This window comes from Charadrius vociferus, unplaced genomic scaffold (genome assembly GCF_000708025.1).
Source record: "Charadrius vociferus isolate BGI_N301 unplaced genomic scaffold, ASM70802v2 scaffold196, whole genome shotgun sequence".
Taxonomy (NCBI): Eukaryota; Metazoa; Chordata; class Aves; order Charadriiformes; family Charadriidae; genus Charadrius; species Charadrius vociferus.
Genome location: NW_009648953.1, coordinates 2,179,774 through 2,196,170, shown reverse-complemented (window position 1 = coordinate 2,196,170; position 16,397 = coordinate 2,179,774). Strand labels below are relative to the sequence as shown.

The window sequence follows — 16,397 nt, the reverse complement described above, 5'->3', positions numbered from 1 at the left end:
ATCATTATTATTCTTTCCGTACTTCCTTAACACTATTCAACACGTCTCAGCAATGCTCACATTTCCTCCTTGGAGTTTGTGTAACAGGTATAAAGACAAAATGTATACTTGCTATCTGTGACTACCAATCTTACTTTCTCCTTCACACCACATCAGTGGTAGCTACTAGTGAAGATCATCAGCAAATCAGTACAAAAAAACCCCAACAAACCACTGTAAGAAATCACATTTGCTAATAAAAAATTACATTTTGTTCCTAGTGTATGACAGTACAGAGAAAGAGGAGGAAAAGCAAAATGGAGAGTGAGGGAGAAAAAAAAGGGGCAACCGGTAGTCCTTCTGCTTAGGCAGTTTCTTGATCAATTTCCTAGTGGATCGCCTTGACTAGCGGCATGTTTGGTTCCTTGCACTAACCTAAAGGTTAAACCAAACATGAATTTAAGAGATGGGTATGAGGTAAGAGGCACACAACCACTGAATACATGGTTTGTACCATTGATGTCAAGAGATTAGCTAATTTGAGCTAGCCCCATTTGCTTTCCAGATAAGGTAAAAAGAAAGTGTTATGCAGAAACTCCTACATTTCCAAGCTTCAAAGACCTTTTAAATGAAAAACTGAAGTTTACTTTTCTTTCTATACTCTTCGCAAGCATAGCTGACTATATTATATTTGTAGCTGGGAAAGGTCCATTTACAGAAAGAAAATGCGGGCAAATATAATTATTAGGTATTAATAAAGATTTCTAGACATAAGCACTAAATAACGTAACCTGACATAATGGACATCAAAATACAAATTAACAATTTCAGCTCTAACACAGTAGCAGCCTAAGCTTTTCAACTGTCTAGTGAATCAGTTTTGATCAAGAACTATGACAGATCACGCTTTACAACAGTCCTGCTTACTTATGTAGATTAGTTCCATTTCTTAAATTGCCTTAACTGGAAGTAAGGCTTTATAAACAAGACAAATGGACATCGCTTTTTCTGTGAACTTTGTTATACTCATCCATCAGAAGGAACTAATCTGTGCTGTTCTAAAAACATACAAAGAAACAAATTATCCATGCTAAAGAAACGTCTAAGTAGTTCTAAACAACAGATGGGATTAGAAGGATTATAGAAAAGGTTACTCCTTAATATGAGTCATTTTAAAAGAGTGAACTCATCAACCATTGAAGTAGTTTCCATTCAATCTGTGAAATATATAAAGTGGGCACAGATGGAGAACATCTTAATTTACAACTGGAAAAGCTTTCTTAAAATTTGAAAACTGCTTAACTCCTATGCAAGCGTTAAGTAACTAAGAATGTGTATCTCATCATACATCTTAATTCTGTTTCTTTCTCTTCTTTCTCAAGGTTTTCTACTCTCAGTTTCAAAATCTCTGCAAAAGGTAGAAGATAAAGATATGTTGCTAACCACATTAAATCTCGGAAAAACTCTTCGAAATGGAGACAGAACTGTGAACAGAGGAGCTATACCTTTCCTGAAGCATTATAAGACTGAAGACAGCAGTGTTTTGGATCAAGAGGAAGACAGAAACGTGAAGTTTTTGGTGAGTTTTCAGTTTTATGTTTTGGCTTAATTGTAAAATGGAAATCCTCTTTATAGTCCTTTAGTAAACAAGTACAATAATTTAAAGCAATAACTGTGCGAATATGCAAAAATATCAGTTTAGCCTACTATAGTCAAGAATAAGTTTTGAACTTATAGTAAGTATCTAATTCCAAGATATTAAATGTGTAACTTGGACAGTTGAATAAAAGAAATCTGATTTTTACAGAACTATATGTAGCCAAAACTTGTAGGGAAAAGCACAAATATTCATGTTTGATTCAGCATGTCCCTATATGCAGCCACAGTTTAACTTCACCAAATATAAGACTCGTTATTTTATCATGTTCTTTACCATAAAACCATTTCAGTCAAAGATGGAATGCAGATCATTATATTTAAATTATCATCTTGAAAGATAAAATATTTGCATTGCTAAGTATAAAGCATACCAAGTAAATGCAACTGACTTTATTTAAAGATAAACTGCTACTCTTGTTTTCCCTTAAAACAGGATACAGGTTCCAGACATGATTTCTTAAATCATGTTATGCCAATCAACTTAGGTAGAAAGCAACTACCTTATCTTGCACTGAAGGGAGACATGGCTTTTCCAGCTGACACTGAAATTCAAAATATTGAATCAATACAAGAAAGAGAAACTGCAGATGAAGAAAATTCAGCTAAATTTCCTATAGGAAGAAGAGATTTTGACAGTAAGTATATTTTCATTTTTACACAAAAATTATTTCATTCGGGTAAAGTATAATGCAATGTCTATATAGCAATTTGATTAAGGTTCATTTTGAAACTCCAGGTCTATGGTGACTTGGTGCACAGGGGAGGAAGCATTTGTTAAATTTATTAAATTATTTCCAGAGGCCATAAAGAATACTGGTTCTTCAATGATTTAAACTTACAGGTGTTTTTTTTCTTGCAGTGCTCAGGTGTATGCTGGGACGAGTGTATCGACCTTGTTGGCAAGTCTGAAAACTACTGATCTACACCACCTTCTTTGAACATTAAACATTTTATTATGAATTTAATGTAATTTGAATTTATTGTGTATTAGTGTGGCTATACATGTACTTCCAGAAATACTTTCCCATCACATTGTAGAGGGAAACATAATTCATTACCAATAAGGGACATAGCTGTAATTACTAATGATGTATTGTTATCAAAAAATAAAAGACTTCTGCATAATATAGACTTGTATTTTTCTGATATTACACACAGGCTACTTCTACTTATTTGAGTATGGAAGGAAGGAATTAATGAATTTCACCCTTTTCAAAATTTTACAAACTTCTGAACCATGGTCGACGTACCATGTATATCAAAATAAAATTTATAGTCGAAAATAAATTATAGTCGAAAAAAGTGAGTTAATTTTGCCTGACCAGCAATCAACTTATTCTTGCTTGCAGTTTTGCTGTGTTGTCTTTTTCCACCAATTTTGCTGTCCAATTCTGTCTGAGGGTTGTTTGAAGTCTTAGGTCTTTTAGCATTTTTTTGCAAAGATGGTTCACTTTCCTTATCACAGATTACTTTGTCATTATTCAAATCCATCTGTTCATTCTTGGAGTCCTTGTTTCTTGGCTGACAACTCAGCTTTCCCGTTTCTGTATAACTTCTAGTCGGATGAACATTTTCAGAAATAGTTCCAAGCACTGGTACATCAAGACATGAATTCATACCTTCTGTCATGTAAGAATATCAAAAACATATGTGAAGAAATAAAAAGTTACCTGGGTTTATTCATCTTTTTTCTATCAGAGGACTGTCATGTGATTTTTTTAATCGAAGCTAGGGCTTTATCAGTAAAACAAACCTATGCTGGTCATTGCAGTTACATTCGCTATGTATTCTTAAGTGTACTGCCAAATTAAAATTACATTGCTTAAAAACATGTAACAGCAACTAACTTAGGGAAGTGGATTTATAACTTTAAGATATTGGAAAAGATACTTAAAGGGCCTAGAAATTATATATATGATACAGTTTATAGTGGAGTAAAACAAATTTTTCCCTTTTTCAATGACTAAAATACAAATTTCACTTAGCTTACTTTCATAAAATACGAAGAAACATTATGTAATGTACGTGAAATGTATCAATTTTTTACCTCAAGACAGCATCAATACATATTTTTCAGATTTACATTTTCAAAGCATTAGCATTTCAATTTTAATGCAAAGACATTTAACTGATCACAGCATATACAGAGCAAAGAGACAGGTCTATTTTTTTCTTGAAAATGTATTTATGCTTGAGTTTTCATAAAGCATTGTTTCATAACATTTGAAATATTAGCCATCACGTTTACTTATTCAGTCCTACTATACCTTACCTGTGAGATATCCAGCTTTTAAAAGTTGCTTTGGTGCAGGAGGTATGCAGGTTGGAATTTGGTTACTGCTGACAAAATGTTGACCCTTTATTTCACTCAACTCATTTTTATATGTACATGCAAACTGAGATTTGATTGAAGATTGCTTCATCTGCAAATAGCAATTTGGTATTAGCTTTAATTATTTACAAAAGTAAGAGACAACACCTGAAAGACTAGTAAAATAATACATTTTCCCATTATTCTGTCTTGAAAGCTTTAGATCACATAAAATACCAGAAAAATAAGTATGCTCACATAAAAGATATTTATGAAGTATTCATTTACAAAGTGTAAAGGCTTTCAATAATATGAATAAATTATCCTATTAAGATCCTAAAATAATTTTTAAATATTTTTTCATCTTTCAAAAAGTTACACATCAATTTTTAAAGCTTCAATCTAAGATTTTCTGTTAAAGTTAGCCCCCTCTTTAGATAGACTACAGACTCTACCATTTTAAGTAGCTGTTATAGCTACTACAGTCAATTATCGTACTTCTACAGGTCATCTTTGAGATGCCAGTCTATAAGTGCCAAGTATAGGATGAGTCTCACCACTTAACCAATTTATATATAGAAGAAAGCATAATAGCAACAGTGAAAAGGAATGATACATAACAAACTAAGCTTCAAAATACTTATACCTAAAACTGGAATATAAAGTATTATTTCAGATTTTTCTGTGGCAAATTTCAGATTTCCCATTTACCCACAAAACAAAGCCATTTCCTCATTGAATGCCAATGTTGTACTCCACATTTGTGAAAACAGACCCATATAGCGTAAGTTGCCAGAAATCTACAGTATTGAAGAACACTATTGTACCCGGTTCTGCATGCTCATGTCCACCTCCTAATCTTGGCAGCAGGGAACCTAGTCTCATAGCACAGGTAAAATAAAATATTTGGCTCAACTACAAAAATTTAAATAGATTATTTTCAATATATTCAATATATCCATATTTAACAGAATCAATGGTTACAGGTTAAACTTCCTCAGTTTACACTTAAGTTACAGCTTCACAATAGCTTAGACTTTCAGGGTCAAGCTTTGTAGTTTCTGGCTAATTTATCACAAATGCATTTTTGCATATCCTATACCCAAAATAAGCTTAAGAATTTGAATAATTAAAAATGCAACTCTAATCTAGCTTAAACTTAATCAACATCCTATTGTACAATTACAATATTCAGAATATAAGGGGCTTACATTTTCTTTAATTCTAAGGTTATTGTAATATTAATGAAAAATATTTTCCTGTATTTGCTATGTTTCTTAAACCATTCATCTTAATCCTTCAAAATTCCCTCAATTCTTAATTATTTTTCAGCGAACAACACACATCAAAAATTACACAACAATAACTTGCACAGTTCTATCACATATTCACATTGCAAGGAGCAAATAAGCTACAATTTGCGCTAAGTTGATGAAGATGTAATAAACACAGCATGAAGAACATCAAACTTGAGCAAGAAAGCCTGACAGTTACCATTCTATATTTTTTTGGGACAGAGTTCCTTTTTACCACCCCCATCCAACACTGCACTAATTTAGTTTGCAGGCATTAGAATATGTGGAGTCAGAGGACAGAAGTCAAGCTCAAATACTGAAAAACTTGCAGCACAAAACCATCTGTCTGTTTCAGCTTCACTGAAGCTTGAAATATGCCTCAAAACTTCAGCGTGTATTGCATCACATACCATTTAGTCATGTGCAAACAGTATACAAAGTTCTACCAAATATGACTGTTACAGCTGATGCCAGTACTAATCTAGAGGGTATATACAGATGAAGGGTGCAGGACTGAATTTGTTGTAGTCGTCAAACTTCCCAACTAGTCTAGGAATGTACATTCACTAATAAAAAAATAAAAAAAATTATACAGAGTGAGGTAGCAGTAAGTAAATTTTAATAGTCTGAAGGCAGAACAAAAGAGCTCAAGGCTAGTGCTGAATTAGAAAGTAGAGCTTCGCTGGAATGTTTTTAAAGAAAAAAGAGCAACTTAACTTGATGGAAGCACATATACTGAAGCTTGTTAACAGCTTGAAATAGCTCAAGTTCTTTTACACTAAATTCTCTGAAATCCACTACTTTGAGGGCACCACCCCAATGACCCACAGCTCTGGGAGAGCAAAAAGATGTTGGGAGCTCAATTTGCTAATCAAGTAGTTGCACACAAATGGCGTACAGTCAACTCAGACTTCCTATCCCCTCTCCTCTTCACAAGCGAGTGGGATGTTGCTGTTATCCCTCAACAAAGAAAGAAATTCTGCATTTCAGAAAAAAGGGTTTGTTGTTATAGCTGTTCAGCTGGAAGAAAGTATGATAGAATTTAAGACAGTGTTTCAGCACAGGTAGATAAATTAGCAGTCCTAACGAGTATATAAAGCAGGTCATTCTCCCACCTTGACTTCTATATCTAGAGAAGGTTTTCAGTTGTTTGAGATGCCAACATGAAACATTCACTTTTATATGAAATATTAATGGTGCATGCTCTATTTATTTCTAAAAGTTAGTTGATAATCTATTCCAGATCTCCTTCCAGCATCTGCATACAGACAGTACTGCCAATATTTAGTCACTAAGAATGTTGAGATTTGGTTTTTATACACTGGAATGAAATAATAGAATTTGAAAACCTACATCAGTAACAACAAACACATGTTTTTACTCTCTAGCCAAACGATTAGAGTACTATTTGGAAGAGGAAAAGAGATAAAAAGAGAAAATGTCTTTTCTCCACCCTTACCCTTGTCCTTTTAGAAAAAAAAAAATTAAAGGTAAGTTGAAAGAGTAAGTTGAAAAAGGGAAGGGAGTGCAAAGGGAAGAGTAATAGAACAATAAATGGTAAGTATCATTGCCAAACCAAAGCATCATGTTACTCAAATATGAAAAATGTCCTGAATAGCTCAGGTAACACCAAGCTTTTATTGTACTGAAACTATAAAATTTTTTTAGCATGACATTGTACCAGCCTTTTGCTATCCCAAATTAACCTACTACAGTTTTGAGAACATTTAGCCTCAAATCACCTCATTATTGGGTTTTGAAAGTACTTAAAACTCACAGCCATGTATCCCCAGAAAGTAGTTCAGGGGTCTCATAGAAAGAAAAATGGTATTTTCTACACAAGTATGATTTATCATCTGACACTAATAATAAAGTCTTTCTTCATATTTTGTGCTGAACATAAAGTTTTTCTCCCCTACCTCTCTCTCCTCCTGATACTCATTTTTAGCATACTCCATACACATTGAAACTACTAGTCAGCTTAATGTTCTCCATAATTATATTCCACTTCAAAATAAATAATTCCTGCTACAGTAGAAAAGACTACTACCTGAGGAAGACTTTTTTTCTCTATTACTATTAATTTTCTGCTCACAATTATAGTGGGCATACAGAAAACTCTTGATAACTTCCTGTTGACAGTTTTCCAAGTCACAGTTTATTTGAACTGGAATCACAAATAGGCAAAACAATTCTCTCAAGTAACAGCATTTAGAGAACTAAGCAATGAAAAATAACAGCAGTGCCTAAAGCTAGATATTAAGTCATTTTGTACAGGCATGAACAAATCACATGAGAAAGGCAGACTGGGATTTTTTGCTTTGTGGAGCTTTTTCCTTGGAAGGTTTTCTATACACAGTAAAATTACAATGAACTTCAAGCATGCCAAGATTTGTTAGAGTTGTTAAGCCACAAATTCTTTTTAAAACTAAAACTACAGTTATGTTCCCAATTGGAGGGAAATAGTGCCTCATATAGGAAAGGTTGTCTCCAGTTACATAAAGAAAAAAACATGCCAAACTACTGAAAGTCCTTGCAGCTGTTTTGGGCTAAATGTGTTAACAATGCAGCAGGATTTCTAAAACAATGTATCAAAAGGCCAAATAATCCTAAATTTAAAAAAAAAGATCTGTTACTCTCTCATGTATTGCATGCTCACAGCCTAATAGCTTTTATGCCTTCCTTCTTAATGCCTGAAGTTCACAGTTTCACTCGATCCCATTAGTTCAGGAACAGTATTTTACATACAACTTAAGTCTAATTAATCTTTTCTGGTGCACAAGAAAGATGAAAAAAATCTTATCATGCAACAATTTTAAGTTGCTCTTTAACCTAAACAAGCAGGTGACAATAACAGTCCTTTCATTCCTCTCTCTCACCAACAAGCAGGACTTGCTCTGCCCCGTTGAAATCAACAAAATAAGTAGTCAAACAATAGGTTATCCAGCCATTTCAGATAAATGGAAGTATGATTCAAAGAAGCAGACATAAGGTTGGATGAAACTTCTTCAGATAAAAATACCTCTCTCCTGTCCAATTAAACTTTCTACATATTTTTGTAAAGCAGAAAGGACTGATAAGGGCAACTGACTACAAGAGACATAATTCAACAGATGTTCTATAGACCTTTCTGAATTAAAGACTCCTTCCACAAAATACCATTCACCAGAAGACATTTCACTTAAACAATAGATAACAAACTTGAAACTCTCTATTGTATCTGAAAGGAAGATTGAGTTTCCTCTTATTACTCTTACCTGCTTCTGCTGGAGGGAATGAAAAAAATGCAACACGCTAGTTCCCCAGGCTTCTTTCTTCCCAAGGGATAAGAGCAACAGCTTTGCCTCCTAACAAATGCTGCTCTAGTTAGGTGATCTTTCTGCATCTCTTCCAGTATTTAATGAGGATTGAAAGATAAAAATATTTCTTTGTCTTTCACTGTTGCCAGGAATTTGTTTTGGCACAATGGAAATACCCACAGGTTTATTTTATTTTTAAACACCAATTCCAGTTCATAGCTACTCTTCTACTTTATCCACTCTCCATATTTTTACATACTGAATACATACACATGATGTTGTGCCCTAGGTCTAAATATTATCAATCTGCACTCCTCCACATAATTCTGCAGGAGTTGAGAGATCAGTTTCTTCTTTCACTTCCTCTGCCATCAGAGGCAGCATGGTAAAAAGGTCCTCAGGACAATTTTACAGAACTATTGCTAGCATCACACATATTGCAGGAGAAACTTCTCAGAAGAATCATCGACATTGAGAAGAAACATCAGGTTGCTATTGTCTGATTCAAAAAACAAATGTATGGAATCTCTTGAGTCAATTGTTAAAATGAGGGCATTATGCATAAAAAAAATTACAACTGTTAATTTTACAAGCAACCTGTACATGTTTCAAGATGGCTGTATGAAATAAGAACAAAGACTGACATTCAGTGTAAGAAGGTGATAAATATTACTACAGCACGTGAGATCTATAGTCATGGGCAACTGAAATCATTGTGATATGTGCTGCACAGTAAAGACAGAACAAAATTTATTTCTACAAAGAGACATTACAATCCAATAAAAGAAAATTATGGATTCACAGAGAAAGGAACTAAAATTAGTCATTGTAATGGGCATCTATCTCAATGCAAAACACTTAAGTTTTGGGGAGAGGTTGATTTAAATGCTCTGAAAAAGGTTTTAAAGGAAGATAATGAGTTCTGTAGATACCTATAGGGAATCTCTTTAGCCATAAGAAAGAGTATAAAACAGACAGCTGAAAGAGCTAGTCTGAAAATTTACAAACAAACAATGGCGATTGGTATTGCAGGCCTAAGGTAAGCAGGGACAGATATCTCAAAGCAGCAAATCAAAAATAATCAATAGGTTGGGATAGGTTAAAACAAGCAGCTTATACATACTAAAACTTAAAAGGAATAGACTGAGATGCAAACAGAAGAATGGCATCTAGCGTCTAGTCACTTTGATAACAACTTTTTGTACAGCTATCTCAGTAAAGAAAGATAGGCCAAAGCTGCATCTATCAAGGTCAAGAAAAATGCACAGCAGCATATCAAAAAGCAACATGATAAATTAATAAATCATAGTTGAGTGGACATATGGATAGAGAAGAATATATTCCAGAGGTGTTATGGAGTGAAAAAAGTAACAGGTGGGATATTGTCCTCAGTGTTAAATATACCAGGAAAGATAGACATACCACCTCAAGACCAACGGCTGGGTATTCACAGGATAGTATAGAAGTAACAAAAGATAACAATTTTGACAGAAGGAACACTTAGGTCAGATGTAGATCTGTGAACTGCTGATATAAAGACGATAGCTGAACTTGTGTTTGTAGACGTATTCATCCACAAAGAAGGTACAGAAAGAAGAAAGAAGAGAAAGACAGGGCCCTATAAAGTCTTCATACAAAAAGTCTTCATATGAAAAGGAAGGAGCAGAAACATGCATAAGAAATGCTGTAGGAATCGTTAGAAAGGTAGAAAGAAAACCAGAAAAAAAAGACAAATGAAAGATGAACGTTTCAAGAAAGAAAGCAGGATTTTATGTGAGAGGATGGAGATCAAAGATGAATGGCAGACAGCTATCTGAGTTGTAGTTAGAAGAGTCATTAGTTATTTGGCAACAGCAATTTTAGTTGACTAGAAGGAGAAACAAGACTAAAGTGAATATAGGAATAACAGAAGAATAATTCCGGACTTCACAGGAATATAGTGTAGTTTAGATGGCAATGTTTGGCTGATACACAGAAAAGAGAATTACAAACATAACATGAAACACTCAGATATTGTATCTTGAGTAAGAGGAGTCTACGCTGATACACAATTGAGGAACATTTACACTCCAAACTGCATGACTTTTATTTTCACTTTTTTAAGTGGAAAAACATCTTGAGATATTTGGCCTCAGTTCCACGCTGCACTTTGTCTCTCTAGTACGATAGGATACACTGGAATAAAGCCATAAAGACGACTGACTGTGATTACTAGAAGCAGTTTAGCAGCCTCAGTGTTGCTCTGAGTTGTATAGCCCCAAGCAGCCATTCAGTTTAACATGTTAATCATGTTACTATTCACATTGCTAAAGTAGGGGAAAAGAGTCCACCATCACAGATTTAATCTACAAAAGATAACACTGTAAGCAAGCTTTATAGTATTCTAAGATACCAAAGAAAGTTTAGAAGTGTGAACCACAGGCTTTAGACCTGTTGCTTGTTCTCTTTGAATTTTGGTTTTCATAAGACAAAAGGTCATTTATATTTCAATATAGCCATCCTCAATTATATTAGGCACTTGGTGAGCATCAAAACCAGTTCTAGAAGTTGATTGAAAGACCTCAAAAATTATTGGCTAAAAGCATTAGATGTTTCATTCTATATTGCTACAGGTACATTCTGTTTTGTCAATCACGGTGGTTTCAAGACTAGGACAAGAATCCTACAGAAAACGACAGATTCTTGTATTTTATTAGCAAGGATCATAAGAGTCAGAGTCCTTATTAGAGTCAGGCATTACAAAAGCAGCACAGGAGAATGTCATGATGAACCTTTGCATGCAATTCCTGCTCCTGAAGTAGAGCTCATTCAATTATTCAGAAACCTCTGAAAGAACTAATATTTGCACAGAAATTATGGTAGCTTATCTGGTATTTTTGACTAGCAAAAAAGTATTTCCAAAACCAGTTAAAATAGTTTCATAATATGGATCAGTCTCAGGACTCATATTCTTGATAGCTTCTGTCAGTTTCCAGTAAAGGTCTCAAACTTAACAGGTAATTACTTTTACATAATATTTTTTGTACTTTGATAATGAACACAGCTGTTCATGAATTCAATTACAAAACTTTCATTTATATCTATTTCAATGTATTATGCAAACAGTATATCACATTTTTGCTATTTGATGAGTAAAGCTGCAATTTAAATATGCTGTTTATTGTAAAATTAATATAAAGTAATACCTTTATCAGCCTCAATCTTTCATAATTTGCCTATGAGCTTTATGCTAAAAGTCACCATAATTAGTGCATATATCCAAAATGCCCATCATCTACCCCACCCCCATTCCAAAAAAAGCACTCAGAATGAAATGGGAGTATATTTAAAACATATGCTGGAAATACTGACAGTGTTTTTCATTTTACTTCTTTATAATGACATTCTACTTCTCAAACATGTAATAGGTTAAAATTTGCCTCATGTCCAGTGGCAGAAAGATATTTTCCATTGTGCTGTTCTATAACTAAGTCTGATGGTTTAAAACACCTCTGTTTTCTTCCGTATATATTATTACATTTGTGTTTTCACCTGTTGTCAGGACTAAGTTCATAAAAAATATTGTCACTACTTTTATTTAACTCTCTGTTGAAATGCTGTGGGAAATACAAGCTCTGCTTCTTTCCATAGTACCAACATTCAGGTTTGACAATTCTGAAGAAAAAAAGACTATGTAAAATGCAGTACACGAAGACTGCAATTTTCAGAAACATTGAAGTTGTTCTTTTGAATAGGGCCGCTCACAATACCAACATACTTTTGTAGTGTTCCATTTCATCTACAAAATAGCAAACATTAGTATCTTTACTTTATTGTTCACAAAGCAATGTTATGGAAATGTCCTCAGAATGTTACAAATAAAAAGCATCCCAAAAAAAATGCAATGAAAAAAGCTATTACACTTTTGGAATGCCTATATTATCAGAACTGAAATCAGGTGCCTGCATTCAGTTTTATCTCTGTTTTCACATAGCTTCACTTTTATTTCTATAGTCCTGAAATACACAGATGATTAAATGAAGAGATATAGATTAACTCAGTATATCTCCATTAAGACATCTTCATTAGGAAGCACTTTTTAAGTTTAAAGCCTTTCTTTTCTGGAGTTTTAGATGTTTCAATTTCCGTTTCCAAAATTACAACACTGTTCAAGTTGGACCAATTACCACAAGTTAATCACAATTACATTTCTTTAGCTATGGGATAAAATTCTCAAATACTTGGCTGAAACGTAACACTGCTGTTCTCATTTTCACACTATTATTTCAGTGCATCTATAGTCGCATAGCAATGTCTACACAGTACCTTAATGTTTTTTTCATCCATGGATTTCTGAATACGTTGTCTAAGAGGTTTTGGAGAAGATCCATTGGATTGTGCTGGAGATCTATATTAAAAAGAGATTAAGAAATATTTAGAACATGTAAAAGCAATTAGTTAAGAAAAATAGTTACCCTACCAAGTTCCTCAGAAACAGGAAGGCAAGTATCTTCACTCTCCAAGCCTTGCTTTGTTTTCTCCCCAAGTAACCACGTGTACTGTGACAACTGAAGACAGCATAATGAAGCCAAACTTACAGTTCCAATTTCTGGTATCATTTTGCAGTATGTTTATAGTCCTGTAGTTCTGTAGCCATGGTATTATTATTTGTAATGCTGATAATGAGCTACCAAGTCACCATTTTACTTACACTGCCTTGAATAGCATCTGGTTGACATCCAGAATGATTCTCCTCATATTTACAGACTTTTCAATAGAAGTACTCACACAAACAAAATGCTTCCACCCTCCTGTATTGCAGTGTGTGAATAGTTACGTACATGAATGAAAAATTTTGATGCATATTATGCAAAAATTATTGATGGATATAAGAGGGGAATTTTCGGTCTGCGAATAAAAAGAACTAATCTCTGCATCTGTAAATAATTACTTCTCCGTTTATGCCCATGGCACGCCAATGTGCCTATGAGGACAGTTGTTTCAAAAATAACCCATTCTTTATTTTATTTATTTAGCTCATTCTATTCAATTATTCCATAAATAAAATTTGTTTAGCTCATTCTTTATTTTATTTATTTCCATTTGTCTGTGGTGCAAAATTTCTGCAGGACCTTGCAAAGTTTTTGCTATTTAAATTGCCAAAATATGTAGCTTCAGCATGCTGCCATCTACACTGTTGTTTTGGTTTATGAGTCCTCTTTGTAACTTGTAATGACAAAATTCTCAGCATCCCACTTTTCCAACAACTGATGATTCCACAGGATAAGCAACTGACTGATTAAATCATCACTGCTTCTCTAGTGCATGGATAGGTTAGTTTCCATTTCAGTGCCCACAAAAACGGGTTTTCAAGAGAGTCTTTGTTTTACACACCAGATCAACATTGGTATTCCTTAAATAGAAGGAAATTTTTAAAAGGTAAGAAAGGAAACGAGCAAGAAGTAATGACTGGCTTTAACATTAATAGGATGGGAAGATGATGGCAATGATATAAGAAACAGCAGCAAACAAAAAGTTGCCCCAAACCCTGAATACCTGTTGAACCTGCAAAACCAGAAAAAAAAGAATCTTTATTGCAAAAAAAAGCTATAAAAATATTTAATACATGGCCAGGCAAAATTTAACTCTAAAACATAAATGTCATCATTAATTTTATCAAATCACCTTACTTTGATTTCAATACCTTCACTACATCTTTATGTTTGATTAAAAAATTTAAAAATAATACAGGAAAAATAGCACGCTTCTGCCTTGTATGCAGCTTCAAAATACAAAAAAAAAAATTAAAAAAAAAGGGAAGAGAACTTTATTTGAACTTATTTAATGCAATTCTAAAAAGAATATTTTCAAAAAGATTGAAATAAGGTGCTTAGAGAAGGAAAATATTTGACGGATATACTCAAGCACAGATTAAGTAAGAAAAACTTCAGCTTGGTTAGGAGGTTAAAAAAAAAAAAAAAAAAGAACCAAAGATGTATTGTCAAAGCTTACATTTTCAGTTCCCAAACATGCATGCATTTCACAAATCATGATGAAAATATTTTTAACTAAAGAAAGACAACAAAAAGTTAAACAACACAATAGCTGCATCTCAGCAGTAGCATTTTTGCAGGATTTCAGTGCAGAGAGATGAATCTACCCAACTAATCTAGAAGTTTATTAAAAGAAGAGTAAAACAAAGCAAGAAAAAAAATCCTGAAATGCTGAAGTTTTGAAGAAGAGGTGTTCTCATTTAACCTTAGTCTGCACCTGAAAACTAACAGCGTGCTCTCAAACTGACCAGAACTCAGACAAAACTACTCACAAACTTTACACGTATTTTGGGATTCTTCAGAAATGAAATCTCTAGAAATAGCAAAAACCAATGAGAAAAACCTCAAAACAATAACTACCATGTGATCAAAAACCATAGAACAGTAACTACCATATGAGGTAATCAACAATTTGATACACAGAATCAGATTAACAAAAAGAATCTGAAAACTGCAGTGACATTTACTGCCAAAAGTACTGCCATTTATCCTCTAAAAAGTTCCAGATATACTATTAACAATCAATTGGCAAAAAGACCACAAGCAGTCTAGATCAAAATTTTGAGTAACAATATAGTGCTGTACCGTAGAGGTGCCTGTACATTGACACAAATCACAGTGACACCTTAGCTGCTATCCTGCGCAGTATATTAAGGTGTTCGACATTAATAAAGTAACTGAAGACTTAGAGTAAAGCTGCTAGACAAATGCAGAACACAAATATTTAATAAAAGTTGAGAACAGCTGTTTGCAAGTTTCATTTCAGTTTTTTGCAAAGTTTTTTATTCCTAAAACAATAATTTAGGATCATAAATTCAATACTTTGAATAAATTACTTTTAACTCAAATTTTTAAATGGAAGTACACAGATAATATTAAAAAATTATATACTGGAAAATAAAATCTAAACCAAATTGGCCACTAAGAATTACTAAGACAAGAATTGTCTAGATTACAATATAAATTCCCAGATAGCAGTACCTGTGTATACCTACACTGAGAAGACTATAAGTCAAACAAATGTCTTATCCTTTGGGGGAACATTCAAGAAAATTAATTCAGCTGAAAAATCAAATGAGGCAGGCGAAACGAAAGCACTCAGTGGACACTCTTATTCAGAAATAAGTGGTTTAATATGGTGACTCAACCACTTCCCTGGGCAGCCTGTTCCAATACTTGACAGCCCTTTCAGTGAAGAAATTCAGGTGCACCTTGATTCCATTCACATAAGCATTAACCTAAATCTGATTATGTTCCTTTTCATTCTGATAAAAATACAACCACAGTGAGGTTTATTAAATTAATAAAACAATTTAAAAAGTAATGTGGATCGATTTTCCTGAATCTGAAGTAATAGAAAAATAAGAGACTGAAATCAGGTTTATTTTAAGCTTGTTACACAGTGAAACAGAAATGTATAGCTACAGATATTTGAGAGGTGAAAGAATATTCCTCTATATGTTACAAGCTGCCTTTTATATTAAAAATATATTACAGGTTTATTTAGAATTTTTATTAAGTGAAAGCAATTTTTTAAAGTTTCATTAGAATATGCTTATTTCTTCGGTTTCATGAAAGAGGTTGAATGATAAATCTAATGGAACCCTTAAATTCTTTGACTTTTAGGATCCTCCATCTTCCAATTTAGGACCTATCACTGCTTTCCTCTATCCTTGCTGTTATCCTCACAGCCTTGCACCTGCACACTCAATGTTTTTATGGTGGGGTCTCACGGGAAATGACTGCCACCAGCATAAGAAACACCCCTTTCTTCCCCACTTTTCCCGACCCTTTTCATTGTAGATCTTCTTTCATGTTAAGG

The 16,397-nt window shown here is 33.6% G+C and overlaps 2 protein-coding genes across 2 annotated transcripts in view; one reads left to right on the top strand and one right to left on the bottom strand.

Annotated features, from left to right (window-relative positions):
- The first annotated feature begins 1,309 nt into the window (after positions 1–1,309).
- On the top strand, positions 1,310–2,547 carry PMCH (pro-melanin-concentrating hormone). Its single transcript, XM_009887413.1, has 3 exons — positions 1,310–1,558; positions 2,072–2,273; positions 2,498–2,547. Exons 1-3 carry the CDS (start codon positions 1,310–1,312, stop codon positions 2,545–2,547), a joined length of 501 nt encoding a protein of 166 aa, XP_009885715.1.
- A 378-nt stretch (positions 2,548–2,925) lies between these two features.
- The window catches only part of PARPBP (PARP1 binding protein), a 50,783-nt gene continuing 37,311 nt past the window's right edge, over positions 2,926–16,397 (bottom strand). The window contains exons 8-10 of the mRNA XM_009887412.1: positions 12,849–12,930; positions 3,911–4,061; positions 2,926–3,260 (exon numbers count right to left, since the gene is read on the bottom strand). Coding sequence (XP_009885714.1) covers positions 2,926–3,260; positions 3,911–4,061; positions 12,849–12,930 — 568 coding nt within the window. The remainder of the gene's footprint in view (positions 3,261–3,910; positions 4,062–12,848; positions 12,931–16,397) is intronic.